Source organism: Rana temporaria, chromosome 6 (genome assembly GCF_905171775.1).
Source record: "Rana temporaria chromosome 6, aRanTem1.1, whole genome shotgun sequence".
NCBI classification, from domain to species: domain Eukaryota; kingdom Metazoa; phylum Chordata; class Amphibia; order Anura; family Ranidae; genus Rana; species Rana temporaria.
The window spans coordinates 8,672,095-8,696,719 of NC_053494.1; the positions used below are offsets into that span (position 1 = coordinate 8,672,095).

General features: G+C 47.4%; 1 protein-coding gene across 2 annotated transcripts; it reads right to left on the bottom strand.

Moving 5' to 3' along the window:
- Window positions 1–11,134: 11,134 nt before the first annotated feature.
- ZNF668 (zinc finger protein 668) lies at window positions 11,135–24,535 on the bottom strand. 2 transcript variants are annotated; one of them, XM_040356050.1, is made up of 2 exons: window positions 24,395–24,535; window positions 11,135–12,979 (listed from the first exon to the last, which is right to left on the bottom strand). In XM_040356050.1, the coding sequence occupies exon 2, from the start codon at window positions 12,965–12,967 to the stop codon at window positions 11,273–11,275; it is 1,695 nt and encodes a 564-aa protein (XP_040211984.1). In that variant the 5' UTR covers window positions 12,968–12,979; window positions 24,395–24,535; the 3' UTR covers window positions 11,135–11,272. The 2 variants fall into 2 exon arrangements, with proteins under 2 accessions (XP_040211984.1, XP_040211983.1); XM_040356049.1 differs by lacking the exon at window positions 24,395–24,535 and adding an exon at window positions 24,151–24,388.
- Between the last annotated feature and the right edge of the window lie 90 nt (window positions 24,536–24,625).

Consider the following 24,625-nt stretch of genomic DNA (forward strand, 5'->3'; position numbering starts at 1 on the left):
GTTTTTTCGTTTTTTGGACAGTTAATGGGCACAAAATCAAAAATTGTTGGGATGTTTTTTTTTTTTTTTAAGCCGAAAAAACAAAGGACAAGTTTGGAAATTTTCTGCCGAACGAACGATAAATTGAAAGGTTAATGTGCTTCCCGTCCAAACTGTTTGCACTAGGTACAGTGGAACCTTGGATTACGAGTATAATCAGTTCCAGGAGAATGCATGTAATCCAAAGCACTCGCATATCAAAACGGGTTTCCCCATAGAAGTCAATGGAAATGAAGATAATTCGTTCCGCATTGACTTCTATGGCATGCAATACCGTATTTGGCCAGAGGTGGGGGGGGGGCTCGGAGAGCCGCGGAACTACTCTGGGACAGCTCGGCTGATCTCGGAAACACCCGGGAACTGAGTGTTTCCAAGTATTTCTGAACGGCTCCGAGTGTCACTGGTGCCCCCGGACCTCTAGCCAAATGCGGTACTGCACACCCCCCATTAGCTTGAATTCTGCTCATTTTGTGAGACAACCCTAGCAAACCGAGTCAGGATTTTAAAAGAAATTGCCCGTCTTTCAAAACGCTTGTTAAAGCGGGATTCCACCCGCAATTTTTTTTATTTTTTTTAAAAGTCAGCAGCTACTAAGGACACTTACCTGTCCTACTTGCCTGCGCTGATGGGCCCCCCCCCAATGCCGATCCCACGAACGATGCAGGTCCCGCGCCGCCATTCACACTAGGGGAAACGGGCAGTAAAGCAGCCTTACGGCTTCACTGCCCATTTCCTACTGCGCATGCGCGAGTCTCGCGCCGACTTGTGAATGGGCGGCTGCTCTCTGAGAACACACACAGTTCCCAGAAAGCAGCGCGCCCCATTCACTAGGAGAAGTTGAAGAAGACAGACCGCGGCTACGGAAGAGGCAGATTACGAACTTCCGCATAGCAACAGGTATTTCGGGTGAGTATAATTTTTTTTTTTTTTTTTCGCTTTTTTTTCAATTTTATTTATGATTTTTGGGCAATTGTTGTTTTCCTGGGTGGAACTCCACTTTAACTGCCTTACTCGTAAACCAAGGTTCCACTGTATATGGTGCGGGGGCGCCGGGACCGCTTGGAAATACTCTGAAACACTCGGTTTCCGAGTGTCCCCCGATTATTTCTGCGGCGCCCCCCACCTCTGGCCACATGCGGTATTGCATATCATAGAAGTCAATGCGGAACAAATTATTTTCGTTTCCATTGACTTCTATGGGGAAACTCGCTTTGATATGTGAGTGCTTTGGATTACGAGCATTCTCCTGGAACGAAGAAAAAAAAAATTGATTCATTTATTCGGTCATTACATGATGGCACCATCGTTTGCTCTCACGGCCGAATGTTCGATTTTTTTTTTTTTTCGAAAATGGGTTCAGCCGAATTTTCGTATAGTGTATGGCCAGCATAAGGCCCAGCCATACATGTTCCAATTCCGAAAGAATCTTCTTTCGAAATCTTCAAAGAAGTTTTTGTTCGAATTTCGCACCATTGGGCTCCATTCACACTAATGCGTTTTTGGTGCATTTTGCAGAAAAGCAGGGAAAATTTTTAACATGGTTTCCTATGGAACGCGTTCACATCAATGCTTTTTTGTGCCTCTGCGTTTTTGGAAAGGGTCGGGGACTTTTTTTCCAGCAAAAAGCAGCGTTTTGCATGCAATAGAATTCAATGGACCTGCATCCAAAACGCATTTTGACGTGATTTTCGTTTTGCGTTTTTTTTTTCAACCTGTTCATAGTTGGTTGTCTAAGGAAATGTAAAAAAATTAAAATTACTGGCTAAAAAAAAAAACGCAAATCGCTTTAAAAACGCACGTCAAAAAAACGCAGCAAGCACCGCAAAAAGCATTGCAAAAACGCTCAAAAGCAACATGCATAGGTGTGAATCGAGCCTAAGTGGGACACAGCAACGGCCGATTTTTTTTTTGTTTTGTGTGCGGCTATCGAATATAAATGATCGGCCATGTTGAAATTTTTTTGAAAAACCAATGATTTTCTAATCGATGACGGGCGAATTGTGTGAGAAATATAATTGAAAAAGAAATGCGCAAGAAAATTTCCGGGATGTGACACTCCCGGAAGTGTCCGATTCTAAAGATTCTCCAAGCAGCTGTATGTCCATAAGGCTGCTTTCACATTGAGGCGTGCAGCCGCGGTGACGGTATAGCCGCGCTATTTGTAGCGCGGCTATACCATCGTATTTACCGCGTTATTCGGGCGCTAGCGGTGAGGTTTTAACCCCCGCTAGCGGCCGAAAAAGGGTTAATACCGCCCGCGTTTTCCCATTGATTTCAATGGGAAGGCGCGGTATAGGAGCGGTGAACACACCGCTCCTATACCGCGGTAAAGATGCGGCTAGCAGGACTTTTAGCGTCTAGCGCACTGCTTACCGCGGTAAAGATGCGGCTAGCAGGACTTTTAGCGTCTAGCGCACCGCTTACCGCGGTAAAGATGCGGCTAGCAGGACTTTTAGCGTCTAGCGCACCGCTTCAATGTGAAAGCCTTCGGGCTTTCACATTGAACACTGCAGGGCATGATTTTTCATGCGGTATAGCAGCGCTATTTTTGACGCTGTACCGCATGAAAAACGCCCCAGTGTGCAAGGGGTCTAACAGAGCAGATCGGTGATGTGGGAGAGTAAAGTATGAACACTTGTCTTGGCAGAGGGGACACTTTCCAATGCATATTTATTCTAGGGACACTTCCAACAAAAAGTATTCAACTTTTTTTTTTTTTTTACGGGCCCCATTTCAGAGGTTTCACTTTTATTTTTTGTGCATCAACCACAGTGACACAGCAGAACATGAGTGGGCTTACACCAATGGGAGCAGCCATAGAGATATGACAGAGATTGTATTCCCTATATCTTCTTCTCTGTGCAAAATAAATAAAAAATAAATGTATTTGGGAGTTCTCACCCTTTAAACTGAACCAACCACAAGCATTAGGAGTTTGGAAATTTTGTGTGTTTTTTAATTTTGTTATTAAAAAAACTTTAATATTTTGGAATGTTCTACAAAATGGATTTTTTTTAAATAAAAATATAATATATAATCATTTTTGTTGTTTTTTTTTTTCTTTTATAAGCCTTGAGATTTATTATTTTTTTTATGAAAGATGAGGACAGAATGCGTAAAAAAATAAATAAAAAAGTGTGTAAAATATATATATATATATATATATATATATATATATATATATATATATATATACACACTATATATTGTATGTGTGTGTGTGTGTGTATGTATATGTATATGTGTATATGTATATGTGTGTGTATATGTGTGTGTATATATATATATATATATATATATATATATATATATATATATATATATATATGCACTGATCACCTATAACCTTATGACCACACACACTAAATAAAAAAAAAAAAAAAAATCTATATATATATAATAAATATAATTACACACTCTTTTTTTTTTTTAAATATATATATATAGTGTGTAATTAGATATAATTATACATTTTATATCACAAGACACCTTCTCCCATTGACTATCAATGTAAGGAGTAGCCTTCGCCCATTGACCATAAATGTAAGACGAGGCCTTCGCCCATTGACCGTCAATGTAAGGCGAGGCCTTCGCCCATTGACCGTCAATGTAAGACGAGGCCTTCGCCCATTGACCGTCAATGTAAGACGAGGCCTTCGCCCATTGACCATAAATGTAAGACGAGGCCTTCTCCCATTGACCATAAATGTAAGACGAGGCCTTCTCCCATTGACCATAAATGTAAGACGAGGCCTTCTCCCATTGACCATAAATGTAAGACGAGGCCTTCGCCCATTGACCATAAATGTAAGACGAGGCCTTCGCCCATTGACCATCAATGTAAGACGAGGCCTTCTCCCATTGACCATCAATGTAAGACGAGGCCTTCTCCGATTGACCATCAATGTAGGACGAGGCCTTCTCCCATTGACCATAAATGTAAGACGAGGCCTTCGCCCATTGACCATAAATGTAAGACGAGGCCTTCTCCCATTGACCACAAATGTAAGACGAGGCCTTCTCCCATTGACCACAAATGTAAGACGAGGCCTTCTCCCATTGACCACAAATGTAAGACGAGGCCTTCTCCCATTGACCACAAATGTAAGACGAGGCCTTCTCCCATTGACCACTAATGTAAGACGAGGCCTTCGCCCATTGACCATAAATGTAAGACGAGGCCTTCTCCCATTGACCACAAATGTAAGACGAGGCCTTCTCCCATTGACCATTAATATAAGTAGGGGCCTTCTCCCATTGACCAGCAATATAAGGAGGGGCCTTCTCCCATTGACCATCAATATAAGAAGAGACCTTCTCCCATTGACCATCAATATAAGTAGGGGCCTTCTCCCATTGACCAGCAATATAAGGAGGGGCCTTCTCCCATTGTCCAGCAATATAAGGAGGGGCCTTCTCCCATTGACCATCAATATAAGTAGGGGCCTTCTCCCATTGACCAGCGATATAAGAAGGGGTCTTCTCCCATTGACCATCGATATAAGGAGGGGCCTTCTCCCATTGACCATCAATATAAGGAGGGGCCTTCTCCCATTGTCCAGCAATATAAGGAGGGGCCTTCTCCCATTGTCCAGCAATATAAGGAGGGGCCTTCTCCCATTGACCATCAATATAAGGAGGGGCCTTCTCCCATTAACCATCAATATAAGGAGGAACCTTCACCCATTAGCCCAGGTTCACACTGGGCTGCGGGAGTGAAGCCGCGGGAGTTCAGCTGAACTCGCACGATTTCACTCCCGCTGGCAGTCCCGATTTTGGCTGCGATTTCAGAGACATCTGTGCAGCTTTCTGTACAGATGTCAATGTAAATCGCGGCCCGAAATCGCAAAAAGTAGTACAGGAACTACTTTTTGAAATCGGTGCAGCGCCGCACCGATTAGGACGGTGCCATTGCCGGCAAATGCCGCCAATTTGAGATGCGATTTGACATCTCAAATCGCACCAGTGTGAACCAGGCCTTAATGTAAGACGAGGCCTTCTCCCATTGACCAACAATATAAGGAGGGGCCTTCTCCCATTGACCATCAATATAAGGAGGGGCCTTTTCCCATTGACCAGCAATATAAGGAGGGGCCTTCTCCCATTGACCAGCAATATAAGGAGGGGCCTTCTCCCATTGACCAGCAATATAAGGAGGGGCCTTCTCCCATTGACCAGCAATATAAGAAGGGGTCTTCTCCCATTGACCAGCAATATAAGGAGGGGCCTTCTCCCATTGACCAGCAATATAAGGAGGGGCCTTCTCCCATTGACCAGCAATATAAGGAGGGGCCTTCTCCCATTGACCATCAATGTAAGAAGAGATCGTCTCCCATTGTCCATCAATATAAGGAGGAGACTTCTCCCAATGACCATCAATGTAAGAAGAGACCTTCTCCCATTGTCCATCAATATAAGGAGGGGACTTCTCCCAATGACCATCAATGTAAGGGGGCCTTTCAGCCACTGACCACCAATGTAGTAGGGGGGCTTTCTCCTTTTGGCCACCAATGTAAGGTTTTCTCCTTTCCAATGACCACCAATCTACGAGACCCTTTCTCCTACTGACCACCAATGCAAGGTTCCCCCTTTTCCATTGACCGCCGATATAAGGGAAGGAATCTGCTAATGAAAAGGGTTCCTCCCCCCAATGATCACCAGCATAAGAAGTCACTTTTCCCAATAACTTCCGATGTAAGCAGGTCCTTTCCCCCCCAATGTACCTGGTCCCTTCTCCCAGTGACCTGCAAATGTAAAGAGACACTACAACTTTTACTGGCTTCCCAAGTTCGCAAAATTCCACACAGAAACAGCCTCTCATTTATTTATTTTTTCTTCTTCAGGTAACTTTATTGTACTGGATATGCTACAAAGTGAACGATGCCCTTTGCCAGACACTCTGACACGTTTCACTCTTTGACTTTGTAACCAGTCCATGGTACAATAAAGTTATTCGAGGACAAACAGGAACTGGTGGCTTCGGTTTCGGTTTGGAATACTTTGAGCTGTAGGGGGTTTCCCAAAACCTGGAAATGTCAGGGGTTCCTCGGGGGCGGTATTAAAGCGGAGGTTCACCCGTATATATGACTATATATGACTATTTCCCCCTAGATTCCTGCTCGTTTTGTCTAGGGGAATCGGCTAGTTGTTTTAAAATATGAGCAGTACTTACCCGTTTACGAGATGCATATTCTCCGCCGCTTCTGGGTATGGGCTGCGGGAATGGGCGTTCCTATTTTGATTGACAGTCTTCCGAGAGGCTTCTGACGGTCGCATCCATCGCGTCACGATTTTCCGAAAGAAGCCGAACGTCGGTACGCAGGCGCAGTATAGAGCCGCACCGACGTTCGGCTTCTTTCGGCTACGAGTGACGCGATGGATGCGACCGTCGGAAGCCTCTCGGAAGACTGTCAATCAAGAAGGAACGCCCACTCCCGAAGACCCATACCCGGAAGCGACGGAGAAGATGCAGCTCGAAAACGGGTAAGTACTGCACATATTTTAAAACAACTAGCCGATTCCCCTAGACCAAACGAGCATGAAGCTAAGGGGAAAAGAGGAAAAAACAAATAAATGGGTGAACTCCCGCTTTAAGGCTGAGAAGGACGCTATTTAATACTCTTAAAAAGAAGACTATTTTTTTAGTTACTCAGGCAAAGTCTTTATTATTTCAGGGGAAAAAAAAAATACAAAGTCTCCTCCATCGTCCCTCCGGTGTCTATAGCTGTGCAAACTTCTGCAAGATGCCAAAATCCGGCGAGCTCACGTGGTTTCACCGGCGCTATAAACTGATCACCTCATTGGCTGTCCTGAATTCATTGATTAACAGCTCACACAGGTCCCCTAGATTACGAGTACATTCATGGCGGTTGATCGAATTCTGAAACTGATTAAAATAAAAATATAAGTCCAGCCGCACACTTAATTCATGGCGATTATGGAGAGGAAGAAGTCCGTGCGTTTGCTCTATTTATTTTATTTTTGAGGTCAGGAAGGTGATAAACTATTGCTGATTTCATAGCAAGAAAGCAAAGCTCAAGCAGATACATTGTGTACATACAGGAGGATCGATTCACCGCGACATCGAGGGGAGAGGCGGAGCGCTCATTACCTGGGAAAAATGGAGATCGACTTAAAACAAAGCTGTACACATAAGTGTTGGGTGAATTTAAGTTTTCTACATATAAAAAAAAAAAAAAAATCACTGGACTGTGGCTGTATTTTCTCTAATATGATTATTTCCTACGATCGTCAGCTCCATCTAGTGGCCATAATGGGGTATTTTCCTTATTGGGGTATTTAACCACTTGAGCTCCGGAAGTTTTACCAATTTTGTTTTTCTTTTAGGATGCGGCACTGCGTTACTTTAACCACTTAAGACCCGGACCATAATGCAGGTTAAGGACCTTGCCCCTTTTTTACGATTCGGCACTGCGTCGCTTTAACAGACAATTGCGCGGTCGTGCGCCGTGGCTCCCGAACAAAATCGGCGTCCTTTTTTCCCCACAAATAGAGCTTTCTTTTGGTGGTATTTGATCACCTCTGCAGGTTTTTATTTTTTTGCGCTATAAACAAAAATAGAGCAACAATTTTGAAAAAAAAAAAAATACAATATTTTTAACTTTTTGCTATAATAAATATCCCCCAAAAAATATATAAAAAAATATTTTTTTCCTCAGTTTAGGTCGATACGTATTCTTCTACATATTTTTGGTAAGAAAAAATAAATAAATCGCAATAAGCGTTTATCGGTTGGTTTGCGCTAAATTTATAGCGTTTACAAAATAGGGGATAGTTTTATAGCATTTTTATTAATCATTTTTTTTTACTACTAATGATGGTGATCAGCGATTTTTCGTGACTGCGACATTATGGCGGACACATCGGACAATTCTGACAAATTTTTGGGACCATTGTCATTTTCACAGCGAAAAAGTGCTATAAAAATGCACTGATTACTGTGAAAATGACAATGCAGTTGAGTAGTTAACCACTAGGTGGCGCTGTAGGGGTTAAGTGTGACCTCCTATGTGTTTCTAACTGTAGGGGGCGGGGCTTGATGTGTGACGTCATTGATCGTCTTTCCTTATATCAGGGAACAGACGATCAATGACACTACCACAATGAAGAACGGGGAAGGTGTGTTTACACACACCTCTCCCCGTTCTTCAGTTCCGGGGACCGATCGCGGGAAAATGGCTGAATAGCGGCACCAAAGCACGGCTATAACTGTAACCGCGGCTGTAAAGCGGCGCTCCAGTGTGAAAGGGCTCCAATAGGAGGGGAAATCCTCCACCGAGTGCACTAGTTCTCATGACTTGGAGGGGGGGGGGGGCAATTGATGCCCTTAATTTGCAGGGATTTCCTCTCACTTCCTGTTTCAGCTATGGGACAGGAAGTGAAGGTTAATCTCCACAATGGGGTACAGATGGTAAAAAATAAATAAAGATCGAGCCATTGTGTTATACGGAGGATAACCTGGAATGGCATTGGTGGAGGGGTAGTATCACATGACGACAGATCAGCCAATCCCCAGTGCAGGATGCCCGCCACATGAAAGGCTGAGGACAGCATGGGGGGGAGGGCTACAATTTAAGAGCTCCAACTCTAATAATTATTAAAGCGGTTCTCCACCCTAAAGTGAAGTCCCGCTGATCGGAACCCTCCCCCCCTCCGGTGTCACATCCTCCGGTTGACACCTTTCAGGGGGGAGGGGGGTGCAGATACCTGTCTAAAGACAGGTATTTGCACCCACTTCCGGCCCGGCATTCACGGGCAAAAGACGGGCATTGCGACACATCCCGTCGCCCCCCCGTTGTGCTCTGGGAACACTCGGCTCCCAGCACACAGCGGGAGCCAATCGGCGGGCGTGGCGCGACTCGTGCATGCGCCGTAGGGAACCGGGCAGTGAAGCCGCAGCACTTCACTTCCTGGTTCCCTCAGCGTGGATGGAGGGGGGAGCAGCAGAGTGACGAGCGATCGCTCGTCCTCTGCTGCGGACGCTGCTGGACTCCAGGACAGGTAAGTGTCCTAATATTAAAAGTCAGCGGCTGCAGTATTTGTAGCTGCTGGCTTTTAATATTTTTTTTTGACGGAACATCCGCTTTAAGCTTTTATTTTCACCCAACACATATATTAGCTTTATGCCCTCCTGTTCAACGTACCAATGCCAACACAGCATGGCAAGCAGATGCTTCTTCTACTTTAATTGGCTGCAGTCTCTTGTACAATGGCGACCACAGCTCCCTCTAGTGGAGTCTTAGAATCCCCCAAATTTCACACCATGGATACATTTGTGAGTACCAAGCCTGGTTCCCGTCAGCTTCCTGCGGAGAATTTTATATATAAAAAAAAAAAAAAGGAAAGCAGATTCAGCTCTACCTTTTATTAGACTCTCATTGCTGTACAACTCTCTCTGACCCCAGCAATGCTCAGCTAAAGAATGGGGGGGGGGTATTATTTTTGAACTCTCCTAGGTGGTATGTTGGTCCTCTTGCTTCAATACTTCAGAGTCACTTACCCAGGAGAAGCACTTAAAAAAAAAAAGGAGCCACCAACGTTTCTAATCTACAAGCTTATTCTGGGTCATTGGCTCAAAGTACTAAAGCCAAGGGGTGGGCATGGGAGCTTAGAAATGCCATCCCCCCCCTAACAGGGGTCTCCAAACTGCAACCCTTTGCTTGCCATTATCTGGCCTTTGGCACACCATCCTATCCACTTACACCAACAATGGGGGTAGAAGTCATATTGCTGACGCCAACAATGCGATACCATTCTTCCCACTGCCACCATCAAAAGGGCTCAACTCCGAATACTGACACCAAGATGGGGCATAACTCCTTCCATTGATACCAACAATGGGCCATTATTTCTACCACTGGCAACAATGGGGCACTATTCCTCTCATTAACACCAATGATGGGTACTATTCTTGCCATTGACACCAGCGATGGGGCACTATTCCACCCACTGATACAAACAAAAATGGCGCTATTCTTCCCACTGACACCAACGAGGGGACACTAGTCCTCCCACTGACACCAACGAGTGGACACTAGTCCTCCCACTGACACCAACGAAGGGGCACTAGTCCTCCCACTGACACCAACGAGTGGACACTAGTCCTCCCACTGACACCAACGAGTGGACACTAGTCCTCCCACTGACACCAATGATGGGACACTATTCCTCCCACTGACACCAACGAGTGGACACTAGTCCTCCCACTGACACCAACGAGTGGACACTAGTCCTCCCACTGACACCAATGATGGGGTACTATTCTTTCCATTGACACTCCATGTGTTTTGTCCCTTCTACGAATGGGCACTATTCCTCCCACTGACACCAACGATGGGGTACTATGCTTTCCATTGACACCAGCGATGGGGCACTATTCCTTCCACTGACACCAACGTTGGGGCACTAGTCCTCCCCCTGACACCAACAAATGGGCACTATTCCTCCCCCTGACACCAACGAATGGGCACAATTCCTTCCAATGAAGCCAACAACGAGGACCTATCCCTCCCACTGACACCAACAACGGGGCACTATTCCTCCCACTGACACCAATGAAGGGGCACTATTCCTCCCACTGACACCAATGAAGGGGCACTATTCCTCCCACTGACACCTACGAGGGGACATTATTCCTCCCACTGACACCAACGAATGGACACTATTCCTTCCAATGAAGCCAACAATGAGGAACTATCCCTCCCACTGACACCAACAATGGGGCACAATCCTCCCAGACACCAAAGATAGGGCATTGTTTACTCTCACTGGACGCCAGGACATTTTCTACCGCCCCAGTCCAGCTCCTAAAGCCTGAAGGACAGTAAACTGGTCCTTTGTTTGGCAACTTTGGAGACCCCTGATCTAGGAGATCTTCACAAGAGATGAACCCAGGCGTCCTAAAAACTCACATTTCTTATACTCCAGAGAGCTGTGGGCCGAGTCATTCCTAAAACTGCAGCTGGGAAATGACCTGACCCACATCTCAAAGCAGAAGTTAGTGAGGAGTTGGCGGACGCCCAAGCTCATTTCTAATCTGCACATAAGTCACGGCGAGCGCGTTCTGGGGAGGATCACATTGTCGCTCAATGAACGTTTAATAAAAAAAAAATAACCTCCGGAGAAATGAGAACATCAGGATCAGGATCATGACAAATCAATTCAAGACTGCTGTAGAGAAAGGGATTATCATCATGGACGAGGAAGGCCCCAGTCAGCTTGATGATGGTGAAGACTCAATGACCTCCATGTCTCCCTCAGCAACTTTCTCCAGAAAAGAGACCAGAGGATCAAACAAGGGTTGAGACTCTACAGAAGCTGGATGGAGCGTCAACGTTGTAATCTCCTCTTCTTCCTCCTCCACCTTCCCCTTCACCTCTTTGGCGTGTGTTCGTTGATGCTTGCGCAAGTCGGAAGGTACTAGGAAGCCTTTGCCGCACTGCTGGCACACGTGGGGGCGTACGTCGCTATGTATGCGCTGATGTTTCTTTAGCCCGGCCTTGTCCAGGAAGCCCTTCTCGCAATGGTCACAACGGAAGGGCCTCAGTTCCGGGTGGCTCTTCTGATGGTTCTTCAGGTCCATCACGCTTTGGAAGGTGATGGCACACTTCTCACAGGTGGTAGATTCCTCCTTCTTCTTGTTAGGTTCGCCTCCATCTGGTTTAATGTGGGTGCGTTCATGCTTCCTTAAGCTGGAAGACACGATGAAGGTCTTGCCGCAATCATCGCACTTGTAAGGCCGTTCCCCGCTGTGAGAACGTTGGTGCTTGCTTAGCCCAGAGCGCTCTGCAAACCCTTTCCCGCACTCCGGGCACTGGAAAGGACGCTCATCGCTGTGGGACAAACGATGACGCTTCAGATCCCAAGACGCCACAAACGTCTTATCGCAGTCCGGACAACGAAAGGGACGCTCGCCGGTGTGGATTCGTTGGTGCATGGCCAAATCCGCCGGCTGCCGGAAGGGCTTTCCGCACTTGTCGCAACGGTACGGCTTGACGCCTTGGTGAGCCCGCTGATGGCGCCGGAAACTGGACGGGTCTGAAAACATGCGGCCGCACTGTGGGCACAGATATGGCTTTTCACCAGAATGGGTGCGTTGGTGGCTCTGGTAGGATGACAGTTGAGTAAAGTCTTTGTTGCAGATGGGACATTTGTACGGCTTCTCCGCCGCGTGAATTCGCTGGTGACAGGTGAGAGAGGAGGCACGCGAAAACGCCTTCCCGCAGTCTGAGCACAAGAACGGTTTTTCTCCCGTGTGGCTGCGTTCGTGGTTCTTCAGGTCTTTCAGTTCGCTGTAGGACTTCTGACACAGTTGGCACTGGTAAGGTCGGAGCCCAGCATGGCTCCTCCTATGCTTACGAAAAACAGAGGGATCGGCAAATCCTTTACCGCATTCGGGGCAGGAGAACGGACGCTCACCGGTGTGAAGGCGTTCGTGGATTCGCAGCTTGGAGGGTGTGGCATAGGCTTTACCGCACTGCTTACAAGGGAATGGTAGCTGCCCGCTGTGGGTGGCCATATGAACTCGCAGGCAGATGGGCTGCATGAAGGATCGGCCACACTCTTTACACACAAAAGGTTTTTCACCCGTGTGGCTACGGACATGGCTCCTCAATAAGGACGCGCTCTTGTAGGACTTATCGCAGTGCTTGCACTGATGCCGCTGCTCCCCCTTCGCCTCTTGCTTTTTTGGCTTTGCAGCGCCGGAGCCCTCGGCGGACTTGTGGGCCTCACAGTGCCGCTGGGCCCTTGGCTCATTGGGGAAAGTTTTGCGACAGCTCAGGCAGCGGAACCTGCGCCCACTCTGCACATAATCCGGGGTCTCCTGTTTAATGGCCACCTCGGCCGGGGTCTCCTGTTTAATGGCCACCTCGGCCTCCTCCAGAGGCTCCACCTTTGCTGAAGACATCACAGAAGAGACCTGCAAAACAAATAAGACATACGATTGTCAATGTGTATTCTCTGCAATCCTTCACATAGCAATAAAGACCAAGCCACAAAAATAGTAGGGGGGTTAGAGCAATAAAGACTAAGCCAGAAAAATAGTAGGGGGGGTTAGAGCAATAAAGACTAAGCCACAAAAATAGTAGGGGGGTCAGAGCAATAAAGACTAAGCCAGAAAAATAGTAGGGGGTTAGAGCAATAAAGACTAAGCCAGAAAAATAGTAGGGGGGTTAGAGCAATAAAGACTAATCCAGAAAAATAGTAGGGGGGTCAGAGCAATAAAGACTAAGCCAGAAAAATAGTAGGGGGGTTAGAGCAATAAAGACTAAGCCAGAAAAATAGTAGGGGGGGTTAGAGCAATAAAGACTAAGCCAGAAAAATAGTAGGGGGGGGGTTAGAGCAATAAAGACTAAGCCAGAAAAATAGTAGGGGGGGGGTTAGAGCAATAAAGACTAAGCCAGAAAAATAGTAGGGGGGGTTAGAGCAATAAAGACTAAGCCAGAAAAATAGTAGGGGGGGTTAGAGCAATAAAGACTAAGCCAGAAAAATAGTAGGGGGTTAGAGCAATAAAGACTAAGCCAGAAAAATAGTAGGGGGGGTTAGAGCAATAAAGACTAAGCCAGAAAAATAGTAGGGGGGTTAGAGCAATAAAGACTAAGCCAGAAAAATGGTAGGGGGGTCAGAGCAATAAAGACTAAGCCAGAAAAATAGTAGGGGGGCTAGAGCAATAAAGACTAAGCCAGAAAAATAGTAGGGGGGTCAGAGCAATAAAGACTAAGCCAGAAAAATAGTAGGGGGGTCAGAGCAATAAAGACTAAGCCAGAAAAATAGTAGGGGGGTCAGAGCAATAAAGACTAAGCCAGAAAAATAGTAGGGGGGTCAGAGCAATAAAGACTAAGCCAGAAAAATAGTAGGGGGGTCAGAGCAATAAAGACTAAGCCAGAAAAATAGTAGGGGGGGTCGGAGCAATAAAGACTAAGCCAGAAAAATAGTAGGGGGGGTTAGAGCAATAAAGACTAAGCCAGAAAAATAGTAGGGGGGGTTAGAGCAATAAAGACTAAGCCAGAAAAATAGTAGGGGGGGGGTTAGAGCAATAAAGACTAAGCCAGAAAAATAGTAGGGGGGGTTAGAGCAATAAAGACTAAGCCAGAAAAATAGTAGGGGGGGTTAGAGCAATAAAGACTAAGCCAGAAAAATAGTAGGGGGTTAGAGCAATAAAGACTAAGCCAGAAAAATAGTAGGGGGGGTTAGAGCAATAAAGACTAAGCCAGAAAAATAGTAGGGGGGTTAGAGCAATAAAGACTAAGCCAGAAAAATGGTAGGGGGGTCAGAGCAATAAAGACTAAGCCAGAAAAATAGTAGGGGGGCTAGAGCAATAAAGACTAAGCCAGAAAAATAGTAGGGGGGTCAGAGCAATAAAGACTAAGCCAGAAAAATAGTAGGGGGGTCAGAGCAATAAAGACTAAGCCAGAAAAATAGTAGGGGGGTCAGAGCAATAAAGACTAAGCCAGAAAAATAGTAGGGGGGTCAGAGCAATAAAGACTAAGCCAGAAAAATAGTAGGGGGGTCAGAGCAATAAAGACTAAGCCAGAAAAATAGTAGGGGGGGTCGGAGCAATAAAGACTAAGCCAGAAAAATAGTAGGGGGGTTAGAGCAATAAAGACTAAGCCAGAAAAATAGTAAGGGGGTCACAGCAATAAAGACTAAGCCAGAAAAATAGTAGGGGGGGTTAGAGCAATAAAGACTAAGCCAGAAAAATAGTAGGGGGGCCAGAGAAATAAAGACTAAGCCAGAAAAATAGTAGGGGGGTCAGAGCAATAAAGACTAAGCCAGAAAAATAGTAGGGGGGTCAGAGCAATAAAGACTAAGCCAGAAAAATAGTAAGGGGGTCACAGCAATAAAGACTAAGCCAGAAAAATAGTAGGGGGGGTTAGAGCAATAAAGACTAAGCCAGAAAAATAGTAGGGGGGCCAGAGAAATAAAGACTAAGCCAGAAAAATAGTAGGGGGGTCAGAGCAATAAAGACTAAGCCAGAAAAATAGTAGGGGGGTCAGAGCAATAAAGACTAAGCCAGAAAAATAGTAGGGGGGTCAGAGCAATAAAGACTAAGCCAGAAAAATAGTAGGGGTGTTAGAGCAATAAAGACTAAGCCAGAAAAATAGTAGGGGGGTTAGAGCAATAAAGACTAAGCCAGAAAAATAGTAGGGGGGTTAGAGCAATAAAGACTAAGCCTGAAAAATAGTAGGGGGGTTAGAGAAATAAAGACTAAGCCAGAAAAATAGTAGGGAGGGTTAGAGCAATAAAGACTAAGCCACAAAAATAGTAGGGGGGTTAGAGCAATAAAGACTAAGCCAGAAAAATAGTAGGGGGGTCAGAGCAATAAAGACTAAGCCAGAAAAATAGTAGGGGGGCTAGAGCAATAAAGACTAAGGCAGAAAAATAGTAGGGGGGTTAGAGCAATAAAGACTAAGGCAGAAAAATAGTAGGGGGGTTAGAGCAATAAAGACTAAGGCAGAAAAATAGTAGGGGGGTTAGAGCAATAAAGACTAAGCCAGGAAAATAGTAGGGGGGTTAGAGCAATAAAGACTAAGCCAGGAAAATAGTAGGGGGGTTAGAGCAATAAAGACTAAGCCAGAAAAATAGTAGGGGGGGTTAGAGCAATAAAGACTACGCCAGAAAAATAGTAGGGGGGTTAGAGCAATAAAGACTAAGGCAGAAAAATAGTAGGGGGGTTAGAGCAATAAAGACTAAGCCAGAAAAATAGTAGGGGGGTTAGAGCAATAAAGACTAAGCCTGAAAAATAGTAGGGGGGTTAGAGCAATAAAGACTAAGCCAGAAAAATAGTAGGGGGGGTTAGAGCAATAAAGACTAAGGCAGAAAAATAGTAGGGGGGTTAGAGCAATAAAGACTAAGGCAGAAAAATAGTAGGGGGGTTAGAGCAATAAAGACTAAGGCAGAAAAATAGTAGGGGGGTTAGAGCAATAAAGACTAAGCCAGGAAAATAGTAGGGGGGTTAGAGCAATAAAGACTAAGCCAGGAAAATAGTAGGGGGGTTAGAGCAATAAAGACTAAGCCAGAAAAATAGTAGGGGGGGTTAGAGCAATAAAGACTACGCCAGAAAAATAGTAGGGGGGTTAGAGCAATAAAGACTAAGGCAGAAAAATAGTAGGGGGGTTAGAGCAATAAAGACTAAGCCAGAAAAATAGTAGGGGGGTTAGAGCAATAAAGACTAAGCCTGAAAAATAGTAGGGGGGTTAGAGCAATAAAGACTAAGCCAGAAAAATAGTAGGGGGGGTTAGAGCAATAAAGACTAAGCCACAAAAATAGTAGGGGGGTTAGAGCAATAAAGACTAAGGCAGAAAAATAGTAGGGGGGGTTAGAGCAATAAAGACTAAGCCAGAAAAATAGTAGGGGGGGTTAGAGCAATAAAGACTAAGCCAGAAAAATAGTAGGGGGGTTAGAGCAATAAAGACTAAGCCAGAAAAATAGTAGGGGGGTTAGAGCAATAAAGACTAAGCCAGAAAAATAGTAGGGGGGTTAGAGCAATAAAGACTAAGCCTGAAAAAATAGTAGGGGGGTCAGAGCAATAAAGACTAAGGCAGAAAAATAGTAGGGGGGTTAGAGCAATAAAGACTAAGGCAGAAAAATAGTAGGGGGGTTAGAGCAATAAAGACTAAGCCAGGAAAATAGTAGGGGGGTTAGAGCAATAAAGACTAAGCCAGGAAAATAGTAGGGGGGTTAGAGCAATAAAGACTAAGCCAGAAAAATAGTAGGGGGGGTTAGAGCAATAAAGACTACGCCAGAAAAATAGTAGGGGGGTTAGAGCAATAAAGACTAAGCCAGAAAAATAGTAGGGGGGTTAGAGCAATAAAGACTAAGCCACAAAAATAGTAGGGGGGTCAGAGCAATAAAGACTAAGCCAGGAAAATAGTAGGGGGGCTAGAGCAATAAAGACTAAGCCAGAAAAATAGTAGGGGTGTTAGAGCAATAAAGACTAAGCCAGAAAAATAGTAGGGGTGTTAGAGCAATAAAGACTAAGGCAGAAAAATAGTAGGGGGGTTAGAGCAATAAAGACTAAGCCAGAAAAATAGTAGGGGGGTTAGAGCAATAAAGACTAAGCCTGAAAAATAGTAGGGGGGTTAGAGCAATAAAGACTAAGCCAGAAAAATAGTAGGGGGGGTTAGAGCAATAAAGACTAAGCCACAAAAATAGTAGGGGGGTTAGAGCAATAAAGACTAAGGCAGAAAAATAGTAGGGGGGTTAGAGCAATAAAGACTAAGCCAGAAAAATAGTAGGGGGGTTAGAGCAATAAAGACTAAGCCAGAAAAATAGTAGGGGGGTTAGAGCAATAAAGACTAAGCCTGAAAAAATAGTAGGGGGGTCAGAGCAATAAAGACTAAGGCAGAAAAATAGTAGGGGGGTCAGAGCAATAAAGACTAAGCCACAAAAATAGTAGGTGGGTTAGAGCAATAAAGACAAAGCCAGAAAAATAGTAGGGGGGGTTAGAGCAATAAAGACTAAGGCAGAAAAATAGTAGGGGGGTCAGAGCAATAAAGACTAAGCCAGAAAAATAGTAGGGGGGGTTAGAGCAATAAAGACTAAGCCAGAAAAATAGTAGGGGGGTTAGAGCAATAAAGACTAAGCCAGAAAAATAGTAGGGGGGTCAGAGCAATAAAGACTAAGCCAGAAAAATAGTAGGGGGGTTAGAGCAATAAAGACTAAGCCAGAAAAATAGTAGGGGGGTTAGAGCAATAAAGACTAAGCCAGAAAAATAGTAGGGGGGTTAGAGCAATAAAGACTAAGCCAGAAAAATAGTAGGGGGGTTAGAGCAATAAAGACTAAGCCAGAAAAATAGTAGGGGGGTTAGAGCAATAAAGACTAAGCCAGAAAAATAGTAGGGGGGTTAGAGCAATAAAGACTAAGCCAGAAAAATAGTAGGGGGGTTAGAGCAATAAAGACTAAGCCAGAAAAATAGTAGGGGGGGTTAGAGCAATAAAGACTAAGCCAGAAAAATAGTAGGGGGGTTAGAGCAATAAAGACTAAGCCAGAAAAATAGTAGGGGGGTTAGAGCAATAAAGACTAAGCCAGAAAAATAGTAGGGGGGTTAGAGCAATAAAGACTAAGCCAGAAAAATAGTAGGGGGGTTAGAGCATTTCCTATCCATTTCCTGTGAAAATGGAAATCTTCCAGGACAGCACACCTGAGAGATGATTGGCCCACCTGGCAGGAAACACGATCAACACATGATGTTAGAACCCCCTCCCTTCCCCCTGCACCTCAGTTCTGCCAAAGAAATAGGTTATCCTGGCGCAAGAGGGAACATTTTCCCGGAGTAACTACACCAAAGGGTGGGAAGTCGGCCCACCGTCCTGGAAGATTTCCTAGAAAACGCACTTACCGGTAAGTGGTCATTTTCTCTAGTCATCTTCCAGGACGGCACACCTGAGAGGAGGAACAAGAGGTTCAAGGCCTACCTTAGATCCCTTTCACACTACCGCGACTCCAAAGTCGTACGATTCAGTTGCTCGAATCCTGGAAGGACAGATCAGATTTCTTGGAAAACTTTTAAAGGGCTGCATCCAATTTGGGGGTTTTGGAGAATTTTTCCTCCTCTTCCCCAAATGGAAAGCTCCTTTTCCTTGTCTTGGGTTTTAAGACTTTCCTCTCCGGGTTCTTCCATCCCCTTAAGATGACCGTCGTCTTACGGGTCTGGTGGACTGGAAGGACTTTTGGCTGAGGTCTCCCAAGCTCCCTATACATCTTGTCCCGGGCTGACACTTGTGTTGGGGGTTCCAGGAGGCCCCTCCATATCCTCCGCAGGAAAGAGGGGGACATATTCTGCTTGGAGTCCTCACTGTCCTGGCTGTCTGACTCTGAATTCCCCCCTCTTCTAAAGGAACTCTGGTCAGAATCTGGTTCCTCAAACTCCACTACCCCAGGGGTGAAAGAGGAGGGAGGTTTCTGGGTAGCCCCCGGGCTTCGGGTGCGGGTACCCTCTTGGGACGGAACACCTTCCCTAGAAGAGAGGGTCTCCGTGTTACTGGAACTGGGTCCCCCTTTTGATGCCATCACTGGGGTGGATTCAGGTAGGGGCGCGCAAAACTGCGGCGGCGTAACGTATGACATTTTCGTTACGCCGCCGCAAGTTTTACGGGCAAGTGCTTGATTCACAAAGCACTTGCCTGTAAAGTTGCGGCGGCGTAGCGTAAAAGGGGCCGGCGTAAGCGCGGGTAATTCAAATGATCCGGTAGGGGGCGTGGATCATTTAAATTAGGCGCGTTCCCGCGCCGAACGTACTGCGCCGTCCCTAAAATTTCCCGACGTGCATTGCGGTAAGTGACGTCGCAAGGACATCATTGGTTTCGACGTGAACGTAAATGGCGTCCAGCGCCATTCACGGACGACTTACGCAAACAACGTAAAATTTTCAAATCGCAACGCGGGAACGACGGCCATACTTAACATTGGCTGCGCCTCCTAATACCGGGAGCAACGTTACGACGAAAACGACTTACGCAAACGACGTAAAAAACTACCGCCGGGCGCACGTACGTTTGTGAATCGGCGTAAGTATGTCATTTGCATACTGTACGCTGACAACTACGGAAGCGCCACCTAGCGGACAGCGTCAGAATGCACCCTAAGATACGAAGGCGTAAGAGACTTATGTCGTATCTTAGGCTAATGTCGGCGTATCTAGCTTTCTGAATACAGAAAATTGATACGCCGGCGCAGCTTTGAATTTACGCGGCGTATCTATGGATACGCCGGCGTAAATCGTTCTTGAATCTACCCCACTGTTTTCAGAGACTTGAGCGTAGCCAGCATCTCTGACAGCATCCTTCATAACTGCTGAAGTTTCCTCGCCTGACAATTTGCGAATCCATCTATCGCAAAGAGTTTTAATGTGATCATGTGGGAGCTTCTCATTACAGTACCCACACCTACAGTACCCACACCTACAGTACCCACACCAGGGTACAGTTAATGCTGTACCCCCCCCCCCACAGGGGTGTAAGTAAGGCTCCAACCTTCCCCCACCACCTGCCAGAAGAGATAGACTAACCACCCCTGGCCTCCTCCTGGACTGCAGCCATTGCTTGTTCCTCCGCTCTCTCCCTTTCCTCCTCGGCCAGGTCCACGGTGGGTGGTACGGTGTAAGAGAGGCACTTGAGGACCCTCCGCCTTGCCCCTCCGGGCTTTTATGGCCTCTGTAGGCCTGTTGAAAGTCTTGCCTGATGGCATCTTGCCGGAGTCCCACTGTCGGAAGTGACCTCAGCTTCTAGAGTGAGGCCTGGAAGGCAGGAGCGGCCGGGAGTGGCACCGATCGCGATTACAGCCGCCATTATGCTGTAGCCCGGCCACCGGAAGCGACTTCGCCATCTTCCTTCACCCTGGTGTCTGGCGGCCGGAAAAAACCCTCCCTCTTCAGAAGAGGGCTGGGGAAATGAGGGGTGAAGCCCGCACCGGCGGGAGAAGCCCCCATGCTGCCTGGCCACTATCCTGCGCTTCCTCCTAGCATAGACTCCAGCTGACCTGCCGGCCCTTTTAACCCCCATAGCCCCGCGGCCTGAGTGGAAGGTAAGGGGGGAAGATGCACCTAAGGAGCGCCAGTAATACTTCCCCCTGTGTCTGGAAAGCTCCTCATTGGGGGAGACCCCTGGAATGGGAACAAACCCTAGCTGGACCCGCAGCCTTCCCTGGCTTTGGCATCCAGCACCCATTGGGGGGGGACCATTCGGTACCGACTTCAGGTCCACAAAAAAAAAAATGTTTCACTGCCAGGGAAACACAATCAACAACTGAGGTGCAGGATGAAGGGAGGGGGTTGTAACATCATGTGTTGATTGTGTTTCCTGTCAGGTGTGTCGGTCATCTCTCAGGTGCGCCATCCAGGAAGGTGACTAGAGAAAATCTGTTATTTGGGGACACATTCAAAACATAAATCCGGATTTGGCACGCGGGCCTTGTGTCTGACACCTGTGATCTAGAGGAAAGGGTAGAGATCAGGGTAACAGTCTAAGAGGCACAGCTTTACAGAAGGTTCTGGGGAGAGTCTAGAGAGGCGGGACTCAGGAGAAGAGACACGGGGGGTGGGGCTCAGGAAAAGAGACACGGGGGGTGGGGCTCAGGAAAAGAGACACGGGGGGGTGGGGCTCAGGAAAAGAGACACGGGGGGGTGGGGCTCAGGAGAAGAGACACGGGGGGTGGGGCTCAGGAAAAGAGACACGGGGGGGTGGGGCTCAGGAAAAGAGACACGGGGGCGGGACTCAGGAGAAGAGACACGGGGGGTGGGGCTCAGGAAAAGAGACACGGGGGGTGGGGCTCAGGAAAAGAGACACGGGGGGTGGGGCTCAGGAAAAGAGGCCCGGGGGGTGGGGCTCAGGAAAAGAAACACGGGGTGGTGGGGCTCAGGAAAAGAGACACGGGGGGGGTGGGGCTCAGGAAAAGAGACACGGGGGGGGGGTGGGGCTCAGGAAAAGAGACACGGGGGGGGGGGGTGGGGCTCAGGAAAAGAGACACGGGGGGGGTGGGGCTCAGGAAAAGAGACACGGGGGTGGGGCTCAGGAAAAGAGACACGGGGGGGGTGGGGCTCAGGAAAAGAGACACGGGGGGGGAGGGGGCTCAGGAAAAGAGACACGGAGGTGGGAGCAGGGCTCAAGAGAAGAGTCGGGGGGGGGGGGGAGTTGATCGATACAGTCAAAGATGAGGAGGGCAACGTGGGGTCAAACATTTCAGGAGAGTAATCTAGGGGGAGGAGGGCACAGCTATGGGGAATAGTTTAGGCGTTGCACAGTTTGGGGGAATAATGTAGGGGCTGTGGGGAATAATCTAGGGGGGGGGGGCACAGCTGTGGGGAATAGTGTAGTAGGGGGGGCACAGCTCTGGTGGAATAGTTTGGGGGATTAATCTAGGGTGGGCACAGCTATGGGGAATAGTTTTGGGGTTGCACAGTTTGGAGGAATAGTGTAGGGGTTGTAAGGAATAATCTAGGGGGGTGGGGCAGCTGTGGGGAATAGTTTTGGGGTTGCACAGTTTGGGGGAATAATCCAAGGGGGAGTCACAGCCTCAGGGGAATAGTTTTGGGGTTGCATTTTTGGGGGTGTAGGGGCTGTGGGGAATGATCTAGGGGGGCACAGCTGTGTGGAATAGTTTGGGGATTGCACAGTTTGGGGGAATAATCTGGAGGGGTAGCTGTGGGAAATAGTTTTGGGGTTGCTGTTTGGGTGTTGTGGGGAATAATCTCTGGAGGCACAGCTATGGGGAACAGTTTTGGGGTTGCACAGTTTGGAGGAATAGTGTAGGGGTTGTAAGGAATAATCTAGGGGGGTGGGGCAGCTGTGGGGAATAGTTTTGGGGTTGCACAGTTTGGGGGAATAATCCAAGGGGGAGTCACAGCCTCAGGGGAATAGTTTTGGGGTTGCATTTTTGGGGGTGTAGGGGCTGTGGGGAATGATCTAGGGGGGCACAGCTGTGTGGAATAGTTTGGGGATTGCACAGTTTGGGGGAATAATCTGGAGGGGTAGCTGTGGGAAATAGTTTTGGGGTTGCTGTTTGGGTGTTGTGGGGAATAATCTCTGGAGGCACAGCTATGGGGAACAGTTTTGGGGTTGCACAGTTTGGGGGAATAGTGTTGGGGGGGCACAGCTCAGGGGAATAGTTTTGGAATTGCACAATTTGGGGGAATAGTTTTGGAGTTGCACAGTGTGGGGAATATTGTAGGGGGGCACAGCCCAGGGTAATAGTTTTGGGGTTGCCCAGTTTGGGGGAATAATCTAGGGGGGAGCACAGCCTCAGGGGAATAGTTTTGGGGTTGCAGTTTGGGGGGAATAATCTAGGGGGCACAGCTTGGGGGAATAGTGTAGGGGGGGGGGCACAGCTCAGGTGGAATAGTTTTGGGGAATAATCTAGGGGGGCACAGCTATGGGGAATAGTTTTGGGGTTGAAGAATAGTGTAGGGGTTGTGGGGAATAATCTAGGGGGGCACAGCTTGGGGGAATAGTGTAGGGGGGGGGCACAGCTCAGGTGGAATAGTTTTGGGGAATAATCTAGGGGAGCACAGCTATGGGGAACAGTTTTGGGGTTGCACAGTTTGGAGGAATAGTGTAGGGGGTTGTAGGGAAAAATCTAGGGGGGGGGCAGCTGTGGAGAACAGTTTTGGGGTTGCACAGTTTGGGGAATATTGTGGGGAGGGGGGCACAGCTTGGGGGAATAATCTAGGGGGAGCACAGCCTCAGGGGAATAGTTTGGGGGAATAGTTTAGGGGTTGTGGGGAATAATCTAGGTGGGGGTGGGGGGACAGCTATGGGGAATAGTTTTGGGGTTGCAGAATAGTGTAGGGGTTGTGGGGAATAATCTAGGGGGGCACAGCTTGGGGGAATAGTGTAGGGGGGGCACAGCTCAGGTGGAATAGTTTGGAGGAATAATCTAGGGGGCACAGCTGTGGGGAATAGTTTGGGGGGATAGTGTAGGGGTTGTGGGGAATAATCTATAGGGGGGGAGGGCACAGCAGTGGGAAATAGTTTTGAGGTTGCAGTTTGGAGGAATGGTTTGGGGGTTGTGGGGAATAATCTGGGGGGGGGGGCACAGCTATGGGAAATAGTGTAGAGGAATAATCTAGGGGGGGCACAGCTATGGGGAATAGTGTAGAGGAATAATCTAGGGGGGGGGCACAGCTATGGGGAATAGTGTAGAGGAATAATCTAGGGGGGGCACAGCTATGGGGAATAGTGTAGAGGAATAATCTAGGGGGGCACAGCTATGGGGAATAGTGTAGAGGAATGGTTTGGGGGTTGTGGGGGAATAGTCTGGGGGGGAGCACAGCTATGTGGAATAGTTTAGAGGTTGCACAGTTTGGGGGAATAGTTTGGGGGTTGTGGGGAAATAAGGAGGGGGGCACAGCTATGGGGAATAGTTTGGGGGTTACACAGTTTAGAGGTTGTGGGGAAATAATCTAGGGGGAGAGCACAGCTATGGGGAATAGATTAGAGGTTGCACAATTTGGGGGTTGTGGGGAAATAAGGAGGGGGGCACAGCTATGGGGAATAGTTTAAAGGAATAATCTAGGGGGGCACAGCTATGGGGAATAGATTAGAGGTTGCACAGTTTGAAAGAATTGTTTGGGGGTTCAGATAGAAGGACACCCACCTGATGGCCCTCCTCCTGGGCAGTTGATGGGGGTGATCCTTCACACTGATCCCCAGCTACAACACCTCCAGCCAGCAGACAAAGCCTAACATGGCCGGACCTAGGACCCTGGGGGTGGTGGGGAGGAGCACACACCGGAAGTCATTGTGCACCTTTTATAAGTGTCCTCCCATTATATCAGAGCTTGGCTGTAATTCAGGACAGGCCGGGAGGGCGATGATAAGGAGGTGGGCGCCGGATTTACCTGCCGCTGACTACACAGCCCAGAGCCACCGCTGGAACCTTACGCCGCTATTTATCCCGGAACGCTACGGAACTATCCAACTAAGTCTTTATTTTCGGCGGACGGTGACGACTGGCGCTCTGAGCGAGGCGTGGATCGCACGCCCACAGCGTTAATTGGTCGATTCGCCATCACGTGGACTCATTTCGCTCACTCGCCAGCCAGTGGCGGCCATTTTGCGATTGGCAGCCC